At 44.9% G+C, this 20,287-nt stretch overlaps 1 protein-coding gene across 2 annotated transcripts in view; it reads right to left on the reverse strand.

The window, feature by feature from the left end:
* The window catches only part of CACNA2D2 (calcium voltage-gated channel auxiliary subunit alpha2delta 2), a 518,774-nt gene that overhangs the window by 78,146 nt on the left and 420,341 nt on the right, over positions 1-20,287 (reverse strand). For both annotated transcript variants that reach the window (XM_053377415.1, XM_053377414.1), the window contains exons 11-13: positions 10,698-10,856; positions 8,794-8,901; positions 1,414-1,492 (exon numbers count right to left, since the gene is read on the reverse strand). In XM_053377415.1, the coding sequence (XP_053233390.1) occupies positions 1,414-1,492; positions 8,794-8,901; positions 10,698-10,856 (346 nt within the window). The remainder of the gene's footprint in view (positions 1-1,413; positions 1,493-8,793; positions 8,902-10,697; positions 10,857-20,287) is intronic.

Below are 20,287 nucleotides of genomic sequence, written 5' to 3' on the forward strand. Positions count from 1 at the left end.
CAAAGAGCAAAGTGCTTTGCCCAAACTGTTTATATACTTTGCTGCTGAGATATTGGTCTCAAGTTTTCCTTAGGTGAGCAGACAGACAGCAGCTGGTTCTCTTGGCTGAGCTCTTGGTAGCCATGGAAAGAGTTAGTCCAGTGGAGAGAAGCTCTCCGTAGGCGTATCTGAATGGCGAGTGAAGACAAGAGCATCTATGATCTATTTTCACAAACTAATGTTAGAGTGGATTTTTTTTGGGGGGGGGCTCCATCAAAATAGTATTTAGACAACGAAGTGATTCTTTTGAACTAGAAAACACAAGATGATTGTGCACATAAGTACATGTCCACCAAAAATATACCCCAGAGTTTCATTATAATGTTCCCCTAAAATTCAGCTTTTGGGTTATCAGGAAAAAAACCCTGTTAAGTGTTCTGGAAGGAGAGAAAAGGGAGAACAGACAGTGAGGATGGAAGTCTCATTAATGCATGTAAGTTGTCCTGAATGATGGGACAGGGCAGGTTATAGATCTAAGAAGCTATGAATGAAAGTGATTTAATTCACAACCCCTGCTACCTATGTTGCGAAGATGTGTTCTCAGGTACTGGGTGCCTGAATAGTTTTTGTACAATTAGGAGAGGTGACTGAAACAAGGTCTGATGTAATAGCTGAAGACTATTCACTAGATTAATCTGATGGCTTAGAGACCAGGAGATCCAGCTGAAGTAAGTATAAAGTTAAACAAATAGGGGCTATAAAAATGGTTGTCCCAATCCGGACAAGGTGATGCTCCCTTGGAGAGAGATGTTGGCCTCACTTTAGGATCAGGAACGGTGGACGGAGATGTTGTCTATCAACACTGCATTATATCACCTGGATGTGAATCCGAATGTGGATTTCCATCCACTTTCTGATGCAAATGGCTATGCATAACTACAGGTGACTGAAGGTGAAGTGGAATAAGTAAGTTCAGACAAGGGCCTTGGAATGTGGAACTATTAGGGTCAATTTATGCAAGATACAGGGTATGCAAACATCAGTTATCAGTACCATGTTCCACATGCAACATTCCTTTAAAAACTATACTTAGAACACGTGCCAGACCATTTCTTGATTCTGGATGCCGGGTGGGCTGACTCAAGATTGTTCACATCAGAGATTACCGGTTCTTGAATAAGAAATGTTGCTTGGCCTTCACTGTCTTCATCACACTAATCATGCTGATTATGTAAAACTAAACCAATTAAACTATGAATAATAGCTGAGCATCACTGGCTCAGTGGAACGAGTTGCTTACACTGGTCTACTCTGGAAAACAGAAAGCTAACTTTCGCCTCCACTCTTCTGACAGCAGAGGATAGTTTCTCCCCTCTCACATTCTGCTTGACAGGCTAACAAGAGGTAATTCTGTACTTCAGCCACTCTCCCTACCTTTGTTAGCACACGCCATCCACTGCAGAGGAGTGACGTCATAGTTATGCTGTCCAACAGAAAAGGTGAACACTCGCACCTGTGAAAAGGAAAAAAAGAGTGATTTCTTTTTAATAAAGAAAATAAGATTAGTAGCATCCTTCAATAACCGTGGAGGGTTTGCCAACACCCAAGCCCATAAATGCACACATTTTGCATCTGAAATGCAAGCACCTGTAAAGGAAAATGGCAGATAGAGATTCTACAGGTAAGTACTTGCTAGGGACTTATCTGTATGACCACTGGCTGCATGGTAGCTGCATGGCACCTCCCTCCCTCTGGCCATGCATCTCCTGCACCAAATATACTTTTTAAAAAATACATTTTCTAAGGTGTGACAAAAAGTTTGATCTTGCACATGGTGGCAGCTGCCTGCACCCAACTAGCTGAGGAAGCAAACACAAAAAAGGAATGTTCAAGCAGCTACCATGCCTTCCAGTTTCCCTGTGCTAAGATAAATGCTTGAATGGTGCAGTACATGCTCTGCAGCTGGGTTGCTTCATGTACTCTGTAATTTATAGCCTGCTGCTTGGAAGCACAGTTCTTGATCATTGCTCCTGTTGTAGTGATAACTAGAAAACCAGCAAAACAGCCAAAGCTTAAAGGTAAAGGTAAAGGGACCCCTGACCATTAGGTCCAGTCGTGGCTGACTCTGGGGTTGCGGCGCTCATCTCGCTTTATTGGCCGAGGGAACTGGCGTACAGCTTCCGGGTCATGTGGCCAGCATGACTAAGCCGCTTCTGGTGAACCAGAGCAGCGCACAGAAATGCCGTTTACCTCCCGCCAGAGGGGTACCTATTTATCTACTTGTACTTTGACGTGCTTTCAAACTGCTAGGTTGGCAGGAGCAGGGACCGAGCAACGGGAGCTCACCCCGTCATGGGGATTTGAACCACCGACCTTCTGATCGGCAAGCCCTAGGCTCTGTGGTTTAACCCACAGTGCCACCCGCGTCCGGCTTACACCGTGTTAAATAGTAAAATGGAAATTATTTATTTGTAAATACAAATTCTCCAGAAGGACCAAGGTGGCTCACAACACTATAAAACCCATCAACAATGTTAAGCCCTTGATGTACTTAACTAGGGGGTCTGTTCCTACAACCACTAGATGGGCGGCAGTTGTGGAAAAAATGCTAACACATGCTGGCTCCCATCACCTGTGTGTACCAGATACTGTGATGTGCCCACCCTTCGCCACAAGCAAGCAGGTGCCACTCTAAACCCTTTCTTGCAGTGGTATGGCAGAAGCAGAACCCTGTGTATCATGGCAACTGCCCATGAATTTTCAAGCAGCTGCCACCAACCTAGTGGCCACCTGGATTGGTCCTAAGATCAAGTACCTGGTGCAAGTGAATATGGCTGTTCATCACTTACCAGTTCAGGTTTATCACTTAACAATTCGCATCACTAACATAAAGTGCTTAGATTATGCTGGACATCATTGTGCTGCTATTCAGCAACACCTTTGCACAGATGCATGTCACAGAACTAACTAGCCAGGAGCTACTCATTTCCCAATGGCACAATGAAGTTTTCAAGCAAAATGAAGTAAGCAGATTGAAAAGCAACAAGTTGACAAAACCACGTTCCTGAACAAAATGTGTTTGGGATCTAGGTCTATCTGTTAGGTTTTAAATTAGGTTTTAAATATGGTTGTATCCAGTCTTAAGTCTTATGCAGAGTTTGGGCTCAGCAGAGGTTTCTGAGTCCAAGCCAAGCACACATTTATCATTGTGAGATGAGTTGCAAGCTAAACGGACTGCCATTCCTGAACCCGTTATGTGGGTGGAGAGACCTCTATCCCCTAAATCAACAGGCCCACAGGAAAACTTGTGTATATTATTTATAGATTATCTGGGAAGGGTCTTATCACACAAGTACTAGAGGACTGGACTCTCCATCAAATGGGGTCAAGAGGGAATAAATTTGACTCCCACACTACTATTGGTAAGAGTTGCTACTGTTGTAAGCAGCACCCACTCCCTCAATTTCTTTCCTTTGTTGCCTGCATGCAGGTACAATGAGTTTGGAAATAGAATAAAAACATGGAAAAGGTGATTTTCTGTGTGCAAGCCATGAATCAGAAGGTGTAGATGCTTCGAAGGAACTGTGCAGCTGCTGAAAAGCATCGGGATTGCTATGAAATACTAGTGAAAGTAGGGAAGACGTTCATGAGCCAGAAACTGGATTTTGCTTTGGTGTAGCATTTGACTGATCTTTACTCTTCTGCAAACTGCTGGATGAGGAAGATGATGTTTCAGTACAGTATCCCATTTCTCACTATTGAGATCTCTCATCCGGTTTAAAAGCAGCAGATGTTAGAGATCATACCCATTTCCTTTCCCTCTTGTATATAGGGAGGGAGGGAGAAAATAAGCCCAAGCCATTTGAGTACTTCCACCCAGCAGGCATATGTGTGTGTGTGTGTGTGTGTGTGTACACACCCACCCACCCATGTGATGGAATATCTCCCAAACTCAGGAGTGTTGACAAAGATGCACCTTTTCCTGTAGCAACAGCCTGTGCAAAGTTTCAAAGGAAGTTCTGTCCACCTTTTTTGGCACTTCAAGGTCGGTGCAGGTAATAAAAACAGTGCCAGCGTGTTAGACGCCCCATTAAAGGGGCAGTGGCTCAGTGCGGGAGCAGACAGGCAGGAAGATCAACTGTCTAAATAGCTCACATCAAATGAGGCGGAATCCTGCAATAAAGCATGAGTTAGCCACTTCCCCTTGTTCCCGTGACTGAGCTGATCCAGGTCACACAGCTGGTTCCTCAGCTATTCGGTGCTGTGTCTTGACTCATTTATAAGGTTCCATATGCAAAGATCTGGGCGGGTTGGTGCTGTCTTCCACCCCTCATTGGCTCATGCACAGATTCTATCTGGAAAAGCTAATAACAGTTTGAGCAGGTGAAGAAGAAGCACAGTATGACTCCACCTGCCCCCTTCCCTGGCATAGTTCAAGCCTCCATATGGCACATTCATGCCAAACGAAGAAGCACAGAATAAGGGAGGCACAGTGCACACTACTGTACTGTCTGGTATATGTTTTGGCTGCAATACAGCCATTTTGTGTAATAAAGGTCTGTCAGAGGCAAAGCTTAAACTTTCAGAGAAAGACAAATTCACCTAACAAACCCTGCCAGCAGAAGCCTGACACAAGGACTTCCACTTGTACAATGGGGTTTTCCTTCTGCACCCACCCCCCAAGTAGGCTTGGGGGGACTCCCAGAACATTGCACAGGGGAAGGGGGATTGTTCCATATGGCAAGCTGCTATTCTTGTGCAGATGGAGTGTCTGTAATAGCACACCATTAAATCCCCCACAAAGACTTCTATGGAATATGTATGGGAAGCTACTCACAAGTAGCTCTTTCCTAACAGACAGCAGAAAAATCTCTTTCCCTTTCCTGCTCCCAGGTAGAAATCAAATTTACAATGCTTTTGCATTGGCAACACAACAATGACAAACCCTTCTATACCTGAAACTTGAAATTGGGAATTTCTTTCCCATAAAGGCGAGTGGATCCCATCCCCCCCCCCGTCCCTTGTAGGCAGCAACATGAGTGAGACCATTCGGGAATCTAGCTTGCCAGATGCTGCGAGTGAGTGGCTTGTTTTGCTCTCTGACTGATTGAGAGCCAGCAACACTTATCTACAATGGCATGGTAATTTACTTCATAACTAACAAGTTACCTTAATCGGAATCAACAGCGTTTTCCATCTCTAGCTAAGAGCTGCTTCACACATTATGACATTACATGCTGGAAAACTGTAATGCATTTAACAGCCCTGTCAGAATTTTAGTTAAGACAGAGTGCTATTTTTGCATTCATTTTCTTATACAGTACTGTATGCTTGACTTTATATTCTGGTTTTACCTAGATGAACCTGCTTGCTTAAACTTGTGTCCTGTGAGATTCAAAAACACAAACATTTGGATTAAGGCCTGTGCATATTGCGTGTGAGGGGAGAATTTGGAAATCAGGGGCTCCAGTGGGGAAGGGTCTCATTGCTCTGCAGACAGGTTCAACGCCGTGATGGAAGGCTTAGAAGACTTAACTGTCTCCCTTAGTTGTCTCCCTTCAACAAGAAGAGAACAGACACAGAAACAGAAAATCCCTGACTCCATCCAGATACAATAAAGCCTAGTGTCATCTAGTGAAAAAACAAAATAATGGCACTAACCACAGATGTGACCCCTCTCCAAGCTTTGCTGCAGATCCCTCTGGGCATTATGGGCCTACAGCTGCCATTGGCCCCAGCCTTCATGACCAAGCAACAGGGATGATGGGAGCTGTAGTCCAACTATTATCTGGAAGGCACATTGTTGGCTACTGCTACCACTACTGTAGATCCATAGAGAATGAGGTCTCTTTGTGCACAACTGTTAAGTGGGTCAAAACTCAGGTCTGCAGCCTATAGCTCAGAAAAACACTCTTGGGACAAGAGAGAAGCCTGAAAATTAGCTCTTGTCTGATAACTGAAGATAATAATGGGATATATTTATAGTATATTGCTAGGCGTGGGGGTGGGGGTGGGTAGAACAACAATTGCAAGCAAACTCTGAAGTGAACAGCATCCCTGGCCTTGCCAAGCTACTTGCCCCTGTCATGAGCAACTCCTGACAGAGAAGCTGGAACTGAGGCAACCGGGAGTAGCCAGAAGAAATGCTATGGTGGAGCCTCAAGGTCAAACTGCACATACTGCAGGACATTGCTGGTGTACCACCCACCCTGATGCCCAATGGCCTGCCTGACCAAGGTTGTCTCCAGGGTCACGTTGGACATTATTGTTTTGGGTGGCATCAACATCATGCTGAGGCTGCGTCAGGGCTAGCTTGAGTTTGCATGGCATCCATGGGACTAATTCAGATAGTTATCACCCCAACGCACAGGGCGAGGCATACTCTCAGGGCTGACTCATTGGCAGGTCAGAACGGAGACACAGAGACTCAAAGTAAACCCAGGTTTTTATTCCAGAAAATAGTATACAAGCAGAGAGCATGGAGGCACAGCTTTCCTCAGTGGTGATGTTGCCAAGATTGGCTCTTGGCCCTTGATGCTTCCTCCTAAACCTCCTCCTCTGGATGTCTCTCAAACTGGTGTAAACTCCAGTGGGGAGGGTACCCTCATGGGCTTTCTGAGCTTTCTGTTCAGCTACATGCAAAGCCCTGTGTGACCTTGGAGTCAAAGGGGAAGTGGAGCTTACTACAGTGGGACCAGGCAGCTGCTGAGAAGCTGGTGCAGCTTTTGTCCCTTCCTCTTCCTCCTCTCTTTCAGGTCTCAGCCTGTCTCTGTCTGCACTGTGTTCTGCTTTCTGCCTCTAGCTCTTTTCTTTCCCTCAAACCTGTTGCTTCTTCTGCCTCGCAGCCTCCCTCCTCCTCTGATGTGTCTTCAGAGTCCCACCACCACAATTCTTGATGTAAACCTTCTTTCTCTCTTGCTTCTCCAGGGGGCTCTTCGGCTGGAGCTTCCCACTGCTCCTCTTCATCCAGCCACTCCTTGACAATCACACTTGACTTAGTCTTTCTTGTAACGGTAAGAGCAGGATCTTGATATGGAGTGGTGGTCGTAATCCTGTTGTCATAGTCAGACTAGTTTTCGTGGCATTTCAAGGATACATTTGCTCAGCTCCATAGCACTTTCAATGCAGTAGTTCTTGCGAATACTGTTGGGGTTGTCCAGTACAGAATTTATGGGATCTGCTTCAGTTTTTGAGACCCAATAATGTAGACAGGACCTTTGCAATGATGTGACCTGCTTCTTGCTCTCTTTACCCATGTCTATCCTGGCTGGTGAAAGCCACTTGGGGAAAATGGATTGGCAAGGTGGGTCCAGGCTGTGATAAACATGCAATGGAGTGGTGCCTGCTGTCTTTAAACAGGCAGTAGTGCATAGATTCCTAAATAAATCCATCCTGGACCCTGTGGTTTATAACAACTACTGCCCAGTGACAATCTCCCCCTTCTTGGGCAAGATGGTGGAGAGTGGTGGCAGAGCAGCTACAGAAGTTCCTGCAGCCATTTCAGTTTTGCCTCAGGCATGGTTTTGGGATTCAATCAGCCTTGGTCACCCTGTTGGATGACCTGTATCAAGAGCAGGACAGGGGGAATGTGACTATGACAGTAAGAGCGGTTCAGCAGTGGAACAGGCTCCCTTGAAAGGTGGTGGACTCTCCTTCCTTGGAGGTTTTTAAGCAAAGGTTGGATGGCCATCTGTCATGGATGCTTTAGCTAAGATTCTTGCATTTCCGGCGGTTGGACCAGGTGACCCTTGGGTCCCTTCCAATTCTAAGATTCTATGTTCCACATCTTTTGAGACCATTGATAATGGTATCCACCGGGACCAGCTCTGTAGGATGGTATTAGGAGCACTGTTTCACAGTGGTTCCACTCCAGCTGCAGGAGCATGTCCAGACAATAGCACTGGGAGATTGTCTCAGTCCTATGATCCTTGTGCTATGGTGCTCTGCAGAGCATGATCCTGTTACCAGTGCTGTTCAACATCTACATGAAACATTCCGAAGTGGTTATTAGGAGTTTTGGGCAAAGTGCCATCAGCACACTGATGACACAGAGCTTTTTCTGTCCATAACATGGACATGAGTCAGAAGAGGCAGAATGTGATCTGGACCATGGTCTAGGCACAGTGGCGAACTGGAGGAGGGCAAATAAACTGTGTTTGGACCCTGGGAAAGGAAGGCACAGTGTGTGGGTGCTTCCCATGTCTGAGAGATGGGCCATTTGCCTATTCTGGACAGGAGTCACTCCCTCTGAAAGAGCAAGTCCATAGTTTGGGAATAATCCTGGATCTGTTTCTGTCCCTTGAGGTTCATGTAGCATTTGTTCAGGAGTGTCTTTCAGCTATGGGTGCTATGCCAACTACAGCTATTTCTGGACAGCAATAGATTCATTCACTGGTAACCCAGGACTTGATTATTGTAGTGTGTTCTATGTGGGGCTACAATTGGGCCTGGTCTGAAAGCTCCAGCTGATGCAAAATGCTCTGGCTAGACTGTTGATAGGGACAGACTACTACCTGCTCATAATACTGGTGATTAAAAGCTTGGACTGGCTGCTCATATGTTATTGGGTCAATTTTAAGATTCTTGTTTTAACTTACAAGGCTTTTAACAACTTGGATCCAGGATACCTTAAGGACTGCCTAATCCTTTATATCCCCACCCAATCAATGAGGTCTTTGGGGTAGTCTTTGTTTATCTCCCCCTCCCCCAAATGGCTTAGATCCACCAGAAGCTGTGCATTCAGAATTAGTACAATTCTGTGAAACCCCCTTCCAACTGAGATTAGACTAGGTCCCCTCCAGTTTAAACACTCACTGTCTTGTTAGGCCAGTTGTACTTCTCAAACACATCTTGCACTCGATCTTCTCCTCCGTCAGTGAACATCATGATCATCTTATTGCAATTGGCTCTCGTGATGTTGGACTGCAAATGGGAAGCAAACATTTGAGTGAGTGCACAACTCAGAACCAAAGGCAATGCCCTAGAAAGGATTGTGGGAAGAGAATGCCAAATATGTATATATGTATGTTTAATACATATATTTGCTTAAAATAAAGCGTAGAGGGGCAGCATCAGCATCGTGATTGCATTTTTTTTCAGAGAAATGATCTGGTTGGATGGATGGCTGATGAGTGTGTGAGTGAGAGAGAGAATATGAATGAATGAGGTATGTGTATATGCAAAAATGCAGTTCTCCTCTCACAATCTTTAAACATGAAAGCGATCTCTACAGTAGATAAATCCCCACAGTTACTGGGTTTACAGGCATGTCAGGGCTAGTGAAGGGAAGAGTAGGATTCAAATCTGAAGTAAATTAGTGGCAGCAGATACACACAGGCTTGTGTATGCACAAGCATGTGCTTCTTTACTTGTAAAAGAGAATGGCAGATGCTAGACACAGATGTGCTTGCAAACACAGAGGCGTACACAGAGTAAATGCTGGGACTACAGTTTCCTGCCCTTTCCCAGCCACGTCTTCAGCCCAAGAAACTGGCAGTGAGGGATCTGTTTTCTTTAGCTGCTTCTCCAGGGGTGAAGGTGGTGCAGATGAACAGGGAGAAGGAGGGGTTGTCTGGACGGAAATTATGTTGTGGCTATTACCGCTCAGCGATTAATAGGGCTATCCGTCTTTATTTTGCCCAACGTCACCGTAGCCTGCCTGAGCCGAGCCCTCTCAGATAGGCCATGCTACCTTTCTAATGAAATGGAAAAGGCAGCTGCTGCCGCCATTAAAACTTAAGTGTCAGCCACTGATGCTTTTCATTTATCTGGGGAGAAGCAGGCAACGCCAATGCCCTGTCCCAGTATAGCTCTATTCTTAAGGCACATAGACCCCCCCCCACTACAATGTCAGGGAGAATAACATGGATGCTCCCAGCCCTGCTCACCACTCTGCAGCTGCTGTGTCATTGGGAATCCAATGCCGTAAGAACAATCTCCAGAGATGGATTGTTGGTTACAGAGGAATTTCCTCCAATTCCAACAGCATCCGCTACTCCAAATTAGACTCATAAACAACTGTTTCTTTTTCTTTGCTTATGCCAATGCCTCAGAATGTTATTTATCCCATTTTTTTTGCCCTGCTCTTCCTCTAAGAAATACATGGTTCTTCTTCCCATTTTATGCTCACAACTATCCAAAGAGGTATAGGTTAGGATGACAGTCAGTAATTAGCACAAGGATTCCCTGTGACCTTTGCAGCTGCGTGGGGATTTGAATCTGGGTCTCTCCCTGGTCCTAGCCTGACAGACACCCACTCGCTGTGTGAACAAAGGAGCCATGAATTAGTGGATGAGCCATAAAGGCCATTTCTCATGATGTGTGAAGAAGAATTTGGAAGGTGGGTGATGAGGTAATGTTGCAATAGTATGTACGAGTCTGAGACACATCTCTACAAAGTCCTAGGAAGCGTCTCTGCTACTCATGCACCTCAGGGCCAAACTAGAGGAGTGATGTGAATGCATGTCTGATGTCTTCCTCCACCCCAAGCACCTGCCAGGGGAGCAATTTGGATAGGGCCTCTAGAGAAACTGAAGCCCCTCCCGATCCCATGACGCTAATGATCTTAGCCCTGTTTATGCACCTTCAACATCACGCCTAGTTTGCTTCTCACCTCCGCAGCCCCATATTCTCTTGCACACACATCTTATTTGAATTCCAGATTTCCTCTCTTTGTAGTCCTTCCCCTGCCCCACTCTGAGTTCACACCCTGTGCTTACATTTTGCAACTGTTCAAAGGCATATTCAAAGCCGGCCTTGTAGTCCGTGGTTCCTTGGGCCTCCATTAAATCCACCTTTTCTTTAAAGACCTTCTTGTTGCGAATATTTGCCTGGACTAAATGCTTGAAGCAAGATACCGGCTGTGCATTTTGGTTGAACTGGAAGACAAGAGGTAAGAGAGGTGCAGTGCATTAAAGGAGGCGAGAAGGCAATGCAAAAGTTGTGAACTGCATCCACCCCTCCCCTTAAAGCCGTGTCTTGTTTAGTTAACAACGGAACCATGGATATTTTCAGAAATACAGATGCAAGGCTATCTTTTATTCTGTTAGCAATCTCAGCAACCTACGTGGACAGCTGAGGAAGTTAGTTGGGAGGCAAGCAAGGTCAAGTGAGAGAGAGATGCTACTGTCAGTAGACACTTGCTACCTTCTCACATACATTCTAGCTCAGTTCATTGGGACTTTTCCTAGTGACAAGGCAATTGCAGATGTGCTAACTTTGGATTTGGGTCTGAGCGGTGGCAAGCAGAGGTCTGCTCTTCCTTCAAAGCTGCCCCCCCCAGAAACATTTGGGAGTGATGATAAGCTGCATTTAGCACATCAAACTGTGAGAGGAGGTGCCTTGAAACTGTAGCTTAACTGCAACTCAACTGGTGTTGATTTTTTGCCATCCTGTTTTGGGGACTGGCCAATGGTTATGCTCCTCCAAGATCTGCCGCATAGTTTTGCATCACTGGACATATCCAAACTCCAGATTTAAGCAGAATTAAAGCAGATAACCTTAGCAGTTGTAGCTTTTTTGTGGGAAGGAAGGACAGCTGGGCACATCAAACAGAAATTTCTCTTTGCCTTGTCAGCTGCAGTTCACAGGATTCCCCCTTTGGGGAAAGGCAAATGAGAGAGTATATAAAATGGATATGTTTGTAACGTAGATATGACCACAACGAGAGACTCAAAGGGAACCAAGATTCTGCCTGAATACACACCATACATTCAAAGCACATGGCTCCTCGCAAAGAAGCCTGGGAACTGTAGTTTGTTAAAGGTGCAGGAAATCAAAGCTATGTGAGGGGTAAACTACAGTTTCCATGATTTTTGGATATGCGTGGGTGTGCTTTAAATGTATGGTGTGTACACAGCCTCCAACTATCTAATAGTTATCCTGTACTTCTTCCAAGAATTTAGCGTGGCAAAGATTGGTGACCCCCATCCTTTTATCTTCTCAAAAACCTGTAAAGTTTGTTACTCTGAGAGATGGTTATCCAGTAAGCGTTATGGTCAAGTAGAAATCTGAACAAGTTGCCTTGGCATGACCACAAACCTTCTTATGGTTCCAAAAGAACAAAGGATATATGGAAGATATTTTGGGCAGCCCTCCTATGCCCTCGCCCCCTCTATGAATGCAATATTCACAGTCCGTTGTCCCAAATGCACAAGGCGAGAAAGCAAATCAAGGAGTTTGGATAAAAAGGTGTGAGAAGAGGGAAATAAACAATGGGCATAAACATGCTTTTCAGCCCCTCTGCTGAAGGACAGGGTCTTCTTATAATGAGGGCCACATTGCCCCCCCCTTTCTATAGGTTTAGATTGTGGAGGAATTCATTGGCATTAATGGTATGATGTGATTTACACACACACACACACACACACACACCCCCAACCACCACTCAATGCACAACTGAGAACAGAATGAATTTGCTGAGAGAGAAAGCTGTGATTACCTGAACACCTCCAGGCGTGTTTTCTGCAGGACATTTCGGTGGCTTATCACAAGGTCACAGGCCCAGTTAAGAGCATGCCCTGTGCTAAGCTCCTGTTAGGAGAGGGCTGACTTTCCACTCAGAGTTTGGCCAGGCGGGTGAAGCGAGAAGGCATTCATTTTTGCTTATGGCTTAGTTTGCTGGAAATATGGAACATTCATTTAGGAGGCAGTGAGCCAGCAAAAGTAACGAGGCTAGACTCGTTAATTAGCAGAGCCCTAGCACAGGCATGTTCCATGCCAGACAGCAGGCACGTGACGCAGAGAATGACAAGAGCTCTTCATTTTCCTCCCAATATGACTTTCTTTAGGCTCACAGAGAAATAAAGTTGCAGAACTTTTTTCAGTGAGCAGACTTAATTTGGGCCAAGGCTACAACTGATCAGGGCTTAGCAGCAATGCTATATAGACGCCTGCCCTGTAACATGAAGCAGCAGTAAAGAAGACATACCTTTGTGTTGACGAAAATTGCCTTACCACTAACCACAACCCTTTCTAAGGCAAAGGGGATGGTTTCCAAGCAGGCGTTAATTCTAGCATTATAGAAAGCAAATACTGGCTCCAGAGCTGACCTGTTCTTTGACATTCTGCCCTTGAAAAACTCATCTGAGGCAGGCAGTACACAAAGTTTACTCTCAGCCTATGGGATCACTATCTAGTGCACAAGTGGGCAACCTTTTTGGGCCAAGGGCTGTATGTGGAGGCTGATCAAGGACTCACAGTCACATATGCATGCACCCACTCATCCATCCACACTTGGCCTGCTCTCTTTCTCACACCCTCACACCCTCCATCCATTCCCAGCAAATCTTAAACACACACACACACACGCTGTATGAGGAGGGCAGGGTGGGGAGGGAGAGCAGGGAAGTTAGGTACTCCCTTAGTAAAATAACACTGTCCCCTATGCTGCTATTAGCATTGTGAGGGACAGAGATCTTGACTGCATGAGCTTAAAATCTCCCCCACTGCAGCCAGTGTTCCAGGGTCCCATTGCTGTGTAGCACTGCAGGAACAGCAGCCTTTCCCCTGCTGCTCAGCATACGGCTGCTCGGCTGTTCAGTGGGGAAAAGTAATCAGGGCTCCCTGGAGCTTGGTGGGCCAAACCTAAAGGCGACCATGGGCTGGGTTGCCCATCTGTGTTCTAGAGCAGAACCAGGCATAGACAATTGTAGGATATAAAACTGCTTGCTGCTGTAGTTGCCACTGCTGCCTGTACTATTGATTAATTAGTTAACCGCTTAATGCAGGGGTCAGCAAACCTTTTCAGCAGGGGGTCAGTCCACTGTCCCTCAGACCTTGTGGGGGGCAGTTATTAAACAACTACCAGACTTTTGGAAGACATCTGAAGGCAGCCCTGTTTAGGGAAGCTTTTAATGTTTGACAGATATTGTATTTTAATATTTTGTTGGAAGCTGCTCAGAGTGGCTGGGGAAACCCAGCCAGATGGGCGGGGTATAAATAAATTATTATTATTATTATTATTATTATTATTATTATTATTGGGAATGAACGAATTCCTATGCCCCACAAATAACCCAGAGATGCATTTTAAATAAAAGGACACATTCTACTCATGCAAAAACACGCTATTCCCGGATCATCCTCGGGCTGGATTTAGAAGGCAATTGGGCCTTCGGGCCTTAGGTTGCCTACTTCTGGCTTAATGTCATGATAGCTTAAAAATGGTTTACAAAACATAAAAATCAACCACCCAACACTATTAGGATACAGAACGATTAAAAACACATCATGATTAAAATACATAATAATAAATCGCCAACATAGAAATATCTGTGCTTAAAATATGCAATAAAGCAATCCCATTGAAGCATTACAGCAATCAAAATGGGAAACTCCGGTCAAGAGATCAAGGAAATGCCTGTGTAAACAGGTGAATTTGCAAAAGCCAGTAGACTGCCAATACAGATGGGGCCAGTTCAAGCCTATACACTGTTACTACTCGAAAGCCAAGGTGGGCAAGGAAGGTCCAATACAATTTCTGGTTAATTCAATTTGTTGATAAGCTACATCACTTTCCCTTGTACTGCAATGCACAGAACACCTTCCCTTTCCACCCCCTCAGCTAAAACACCTGTTCATGCTCTAATCACCTCCCACCCTATTAACCGCAACCTTCTTTTCCCCGGCCTTCTGTTGTTGCACCTTAGCTGCCACAGTCATTCATCTTTCTCGGCTCTCAGTTCTTGTGACAGCCCTCTTTCAATTCTTGCGCTGGCTACCTATTCATTCTCAACTCTTTGGCTGTGGTTTGAAAAGCCCTTCACAGACTCTCCATCCCACCCAAATTTCTCTGTCCGTGCATCTGGATATGTCACTGCCTCTGGCACCTATTCCTCCAACTCTGCCACCTGCACATGCCCAAAGGTCTCCTGCTCTTTCTTCCAGAATTCCATCCAACTCCTTTATTAATTAGCCTCAAAAGAGAAACAAAACAAGGCCTTACACAACTAAAAGCTTTTTCCTGAAAGTTAAGCACAGAGAAGGACAGAGCACTTTTAACAAATGACTCCTGTACAGTGAAATGTACAGTATGAGCCTATTATGATAGCCACCTCCAAATATCTAAAGGGCTGTCAGGTGGAAGATGGAGCAAGCTCGTTTTCTCCAATGGATTCAAGTTACAAGAAAGTAGATTCTGACAGTGGAATGGATAGTTTCAGGTGGTGATGGACTCTCCTTCATTTGAAGTTTTTAAGCAGAGGTTGGATGGCCATCTGTCATGGATGCTTTAGCGGAGATTCCTGCATTGCAGGGGGTTGGACTCTAGTCAGGGCCCCTTCCTGAGGGTCCCTCAGGATCCTTCCCAACTCTACAATTCTATTATTCTATGATACTTTTCCAACAAATGAATATGTTCTCCACACAGTCCTAACAATCAATTTAAAAGGGAGGAGCCCTGGAATTGATGATAAGCCCCTCACCATGTCACAGTCTGTTGCTCTTGTCTTCTGTCTCCTTTTCCCCTTATCTAAATATTGCCAATTTTACCTGCCTGTTTAAAGCCCAGCACACCCTGTCCCTGGTGCAAGATAAACCAATCAATAACAATGATGGCAGCAATCCAGCAATGGCTCATATTAGACACTCTCGGGCATGCAGAAGTGAGGAAGAGAGGAGTTATGTGCCCACCTTTCCCGACACAACAGCTGCCAACAGTTTAACAAAATGGTCTTATGAGTGAGGAAGAGAATATTTCCCCCCCCAGGCATCTATCTTGATATCTAACTGGCCAAATGCATTAATGATAATACTGATTCATAACCAGATTGCAAGATCTTCACAAGCCATTTGGGGGGCATTGTCTGATCTTTGCAGCAAATACGTGTTGTATTTCTCTAAAAATAGCTTTTTTATTTTAGTTGGGCAGAATGTAGTGGGTTATATCGAATTCTAGGATGACTTCACACCTTGCAGGAAGAGAGAGCGAGTTCCAGGCATTTTTACAACACAGCAGCTATTTCTTTAGCATTTGAAAGGGAGACATGCAGGCATCAACCATTCCACTTGCTACCTCACTGGTGGCGAGTGCCCCTTGAGAAGGGCTCCCAGCAGCCCCACAGGGTCTCACTAGCACAGCATTATGGATAAGGATAGCAGTAGCAGGAGAGCCAGTGTGGTGTAGTGGTTAAGAGCGGTAGACTCGTAATCTGGTGAGCCGGGTGCGCTTCCCCGCTCCTCCACATGCAGCTGCTGGGTGACCTTGGGCTAGTCACACTTCTCTGAAGTCTCTCAGCCCCACTCACCTCACAGAGTGTTTGTTGTGGAGAAGGAAGGGAAAGGAGAATGTTAGCCACTTTGAGACTCCTTCGGGTAGCGATAAAGCGGGATATCAAATCCAAACTCTTCTTATTATTATTACTAGGGATATGGACTCTCTCCCCCCCACCAAAAAAAACCTGGTTTCAGAGGTATTTTAACCCATCCTGAATCAGGGTCTACAATTTCAAAGGGTGGTTGGGAATCAAAATACAAGAGAGGGGAACAGGCCACTAACCATGCTGCTGAATATGATATCCTCGGTCCTGTATACCTGAAGGAGCGTCTCCACCCCCATCATTCAGCCTGGACACTGAGATCCAGCATTGAGGGCCTTCTGGTGGTTCCCTCATTGCGAGAAGTGAGGCTACAGGGAACCAGACAGAGGGCCTTCTCAGCAGTGGCGCCCGCCCTGTGGAACGCCCTCCCATCAGATGTCAAAGAGATAAACAACTACCTGACATTCAGAAGACATCTTAAGGCAGCCCTGTTCAGGAAAGTTTTTAATATGTAACGCTGTGCTGTTTTTAACACTTGATTGTGAGCCGCCCAGAGTGGCTGGGGAAACTCAGCCAGATGGGCGGGGTATAAATAATAAATTATTATTATTATTATTATTATTATTATTATTATTATCCTCAAAATGTTCTTTATTTGAATGATTTAATGGTTTAAAGCTGCTGGCTCTACCTGTGGCTTTGGAGAAACAAAAAGAGTGGCATTCTGGCTGCCAAAATGCTTCCTTCCCCATGGTGCATTTGATGGGGGGGGCACCTGGGAAGGAAGTATGATGACAGTCAGAGCTCAGTTTGTGATGCAATCAATGGAGCTGCTGGGAAAGCTGGAAGCTTTAAAACTCTTAAAACAGTTGCAGGGAACTTCTGTGGCCAATGGGTCTAATTAGGCCCACCATGTCCCTGAATTTGTCCTGAGGCCATTTTGAGCAAACCACAACCACTTGTCAGTCACCTGATGTTCTATAATGCCATGGGGATCTGGTTATCTTCTGAGTAAGCACTAAGGCCCAAGATCAAAGATATGCAATCGCTTAGCTCCAATCTTAGTGCTAAATTTCACAGCGCTAAGATAGGATAGAAGCTTATATCCAGTTTCAGCACTGTGGTGCTTAACCACATAAGAGATAAGCTTCTGTATACTCTTCGGCAATTTGTGGTATGTTTACCCATTATTAATGCTGATGCCATTTCTATTGTTGATTCTAGGCTTGCCTTGGTTTGTATTTTGTTCTTGAATTGTTTTAGTTTTCCATGCAAGCTGTCTAGAAGACTTTTGGCGGAAAGATGGGGTATGCCTCTTTTCTAGATCAGGTGTACACCTTCAGAAATGGCAAACTTCAGAGGCAGAGCACGTGCTTTGAATGCAAAAAGTCACAGGTTCAGTTCCTGGCATCTTCTGGCAGAGCTGGGAAAGACTCCCATCTGAAGCCCTAGAGAGCCATTGACAGTCAATGTAGACAATGCTGAGCTGGGTGGATCAGTGGCCTTAACTTGGACACAAGGCATTTTCCTATGTTTCTATCCTCCCCAAGACACATTATGAATAATGCTCAAGCCTCTCTGTGCTTACTGTCCCTGAGCCTTCTGCCCAGCCTGCCTCAAGACTATTCACTCAACCCAAGCAGGCCTTGGGTTCCTTCTATCTGTCCCCCTGAGATTTGAGGTTTTATTCTGGAAGCATTTGAGCAGTTGATGTGATGCAATTTGACAGCTGATTATACTATTACCTCTCTATGCCACTTCGGCAGAGCAGACTCCAAGGGAAGACTGAACTTTGCCTCCATTTTCCTGGCCTTGAAAATAACCATGGGAAGGATAATGGAAACAGACCACCTTATGGGTGTGTAAACGCCTCACCATATGGCCTCAGTCTTATGTGGGGGATGGAAATATGGTTGGGTAGAGTGAGGCTGCCACATAAGGGGCTGCACTCACCACAAGATTCCTTGGGAATCACAAGGGGAGAGAGTGGTTTTGTGTTTATGTCCTGCTCGTAGGTTTGCCATAGGCATTTGGTTGGCCACTGTGGTAACAGGCTTCTGGACTCGATAGGCCTTTGGTCTGATCCTTCAGGGTTCTACTTCATGGCTTAGCCCAGCCGGTGTAGACCAATTCTCTATCCACTATGCACAACAGTGATTCTTCTTGTAACATTGAACCTGGTATATACCATGGGCAAGTGTATCCATCAAGGGCCTTAGCGAGGCAAAGGTGAGAGAATAGAAACCTGTGTGGATTTCTTGAGCCATTTAAGTCCATGGAAGGAAGTGTGAATTTTGGTGCTATTCCTTAAGACACTGAACAGAATATGCTTTATTAGCTGTACAGCAAAAAAAAAACCCCCACAACAACCCACATGTTCACTGACTACTCTGGATTGCTTAAATATACTAATATACTGAAGGACTATATTGCAATATCATTACTTGTACCTAAAAATATATCACTCTGAAAGGAGCCCAGCTCTGCTAATGATGCCTATTTCATGCATCATCTTGCATGCTTAAAAGCCCCCAAGAATCTTACCTGTGTTTAGTCTAAGCTTGCTACAGCTCAGGCCCACTGAGAAACATGCTCTCCAAAGCTCACTGGTCTTCTGTGGCTGTATGCCTCTTTGCCAAAGCTTTCCTTCCCCTCACCATCAACCTGCCCCCCACAATAAACACCTCATGCAAACAGAATAGTCCATCAAAGCTGGCATGGGGGAAATGGCAGTGGAAGGATGGAATTTATTTCTTGCAGGTGTGTTTTGTCATTTGCAATCGATCAAAGGCAGAGAGCAGTCGGGAGTGCAGGAAAAGGAAAGGTGACAGAAATGGTAAATTGGGCTGCAGGAGCTGCATGAGGCAGAGGCCAACGCCTCTGACGGGTGTTTCCCTCTTCTTTCCCATTATACAAAGCAATAAATACAGCAGAATAAAGAGCACACTTGTTTTCACAGGGCTGATGTGGCATTTTGTTTTGAGATGCTTTCAGAACTCATTTCCTAGAGAACCTGTTGTTTAACTCCTGGAGGCTGGTAAGTGCAAGAACATGGATTGAAAACTCCATATAAACCCTGGAGAACAGCTTTGCTCATTATGCAGTTCACTTACTGGTGATACACTTTCTTCACTCCTGAGTGGCTGTCATTCCACTCTTACCTGCCTCTTGCCCAGCACCATCACACTTGCCTATGATGAAACTGGCTTTAAAAAGTCTTGAGCAAGTACCATGCATATTCAGATTATTCAAAACAGTGCTCATTATTAATACAAAGGAAAATTAATTAATGAAACACTCTGTCTAGGAAAAGCAGTAGATTCTCAGCCATTTATAGGATGATGACGACGATGACGACGACGATGATGATGATGATGATAATAATAATAATAATAATAATAATAATAATAATAACTCTGTGCATTAGATTATTTCTATGTAGAACTTTTGCTTTAGTTCTATCAAATGTTTAAGAATGCTTGGATTAGGTTCATATTATGCTCTGGTTTATATCAGATCAGGGAAGCAAGGAAAATATAACAAAAAGGTTCAGATTATACATTTAATTGGACCAACTATCTCGACATGATGTGGTAGCAAACATTCCTCAGGCCAAAATAACTCAAAAGCTGTCTTCCTTACATGGCAATGCAGTTGAGTTCTCTGAATCACTGGGTTAAAGATCTGGGACAGAATGTCTACCTGATAATTCCCTAAGGCTATACTAAAGTGCAAGTCTGCAGGCCAGGCAGTCATAGTCAATCTTTCAATAGATTTGGCAATCAAATTAGAATGTCACTGGGCAATACCCTCCAGCCATCAGGACAGATATGCATATCGCCTTGTGGCCATAAGGATATCAAGAAGTGTTGGACAACTTTGAATCTAGTCTTGATCACTAAAGAAGATGGATGACACATGGACAACATGCCAAGGATGTGGCAGAAGTAGACCCTTCTGTCTCTTTCTAAGTAAGAAGAAGAGAAGGAGAGAGTGAGTTGATACCTACGCCAGCCTCTCTCACTCAGTTACATGTGTCATGACACCCCCAT

This window comes from Podarcis raffonei, chromosome 2 (genome assembly GCF_027172205.1).
Source record: "Podarcis raffonei isolate rPodRaf1 chromosome 2, rPodRaf1.pri, whole genome shotgun sequence".
Classification (NCBI taxonomy): Eukaryota; Metazoa; Chordata; class Lepidosauria; order Squamata; family Lacertidae; genus Podarcis; species Podarcis raffonei.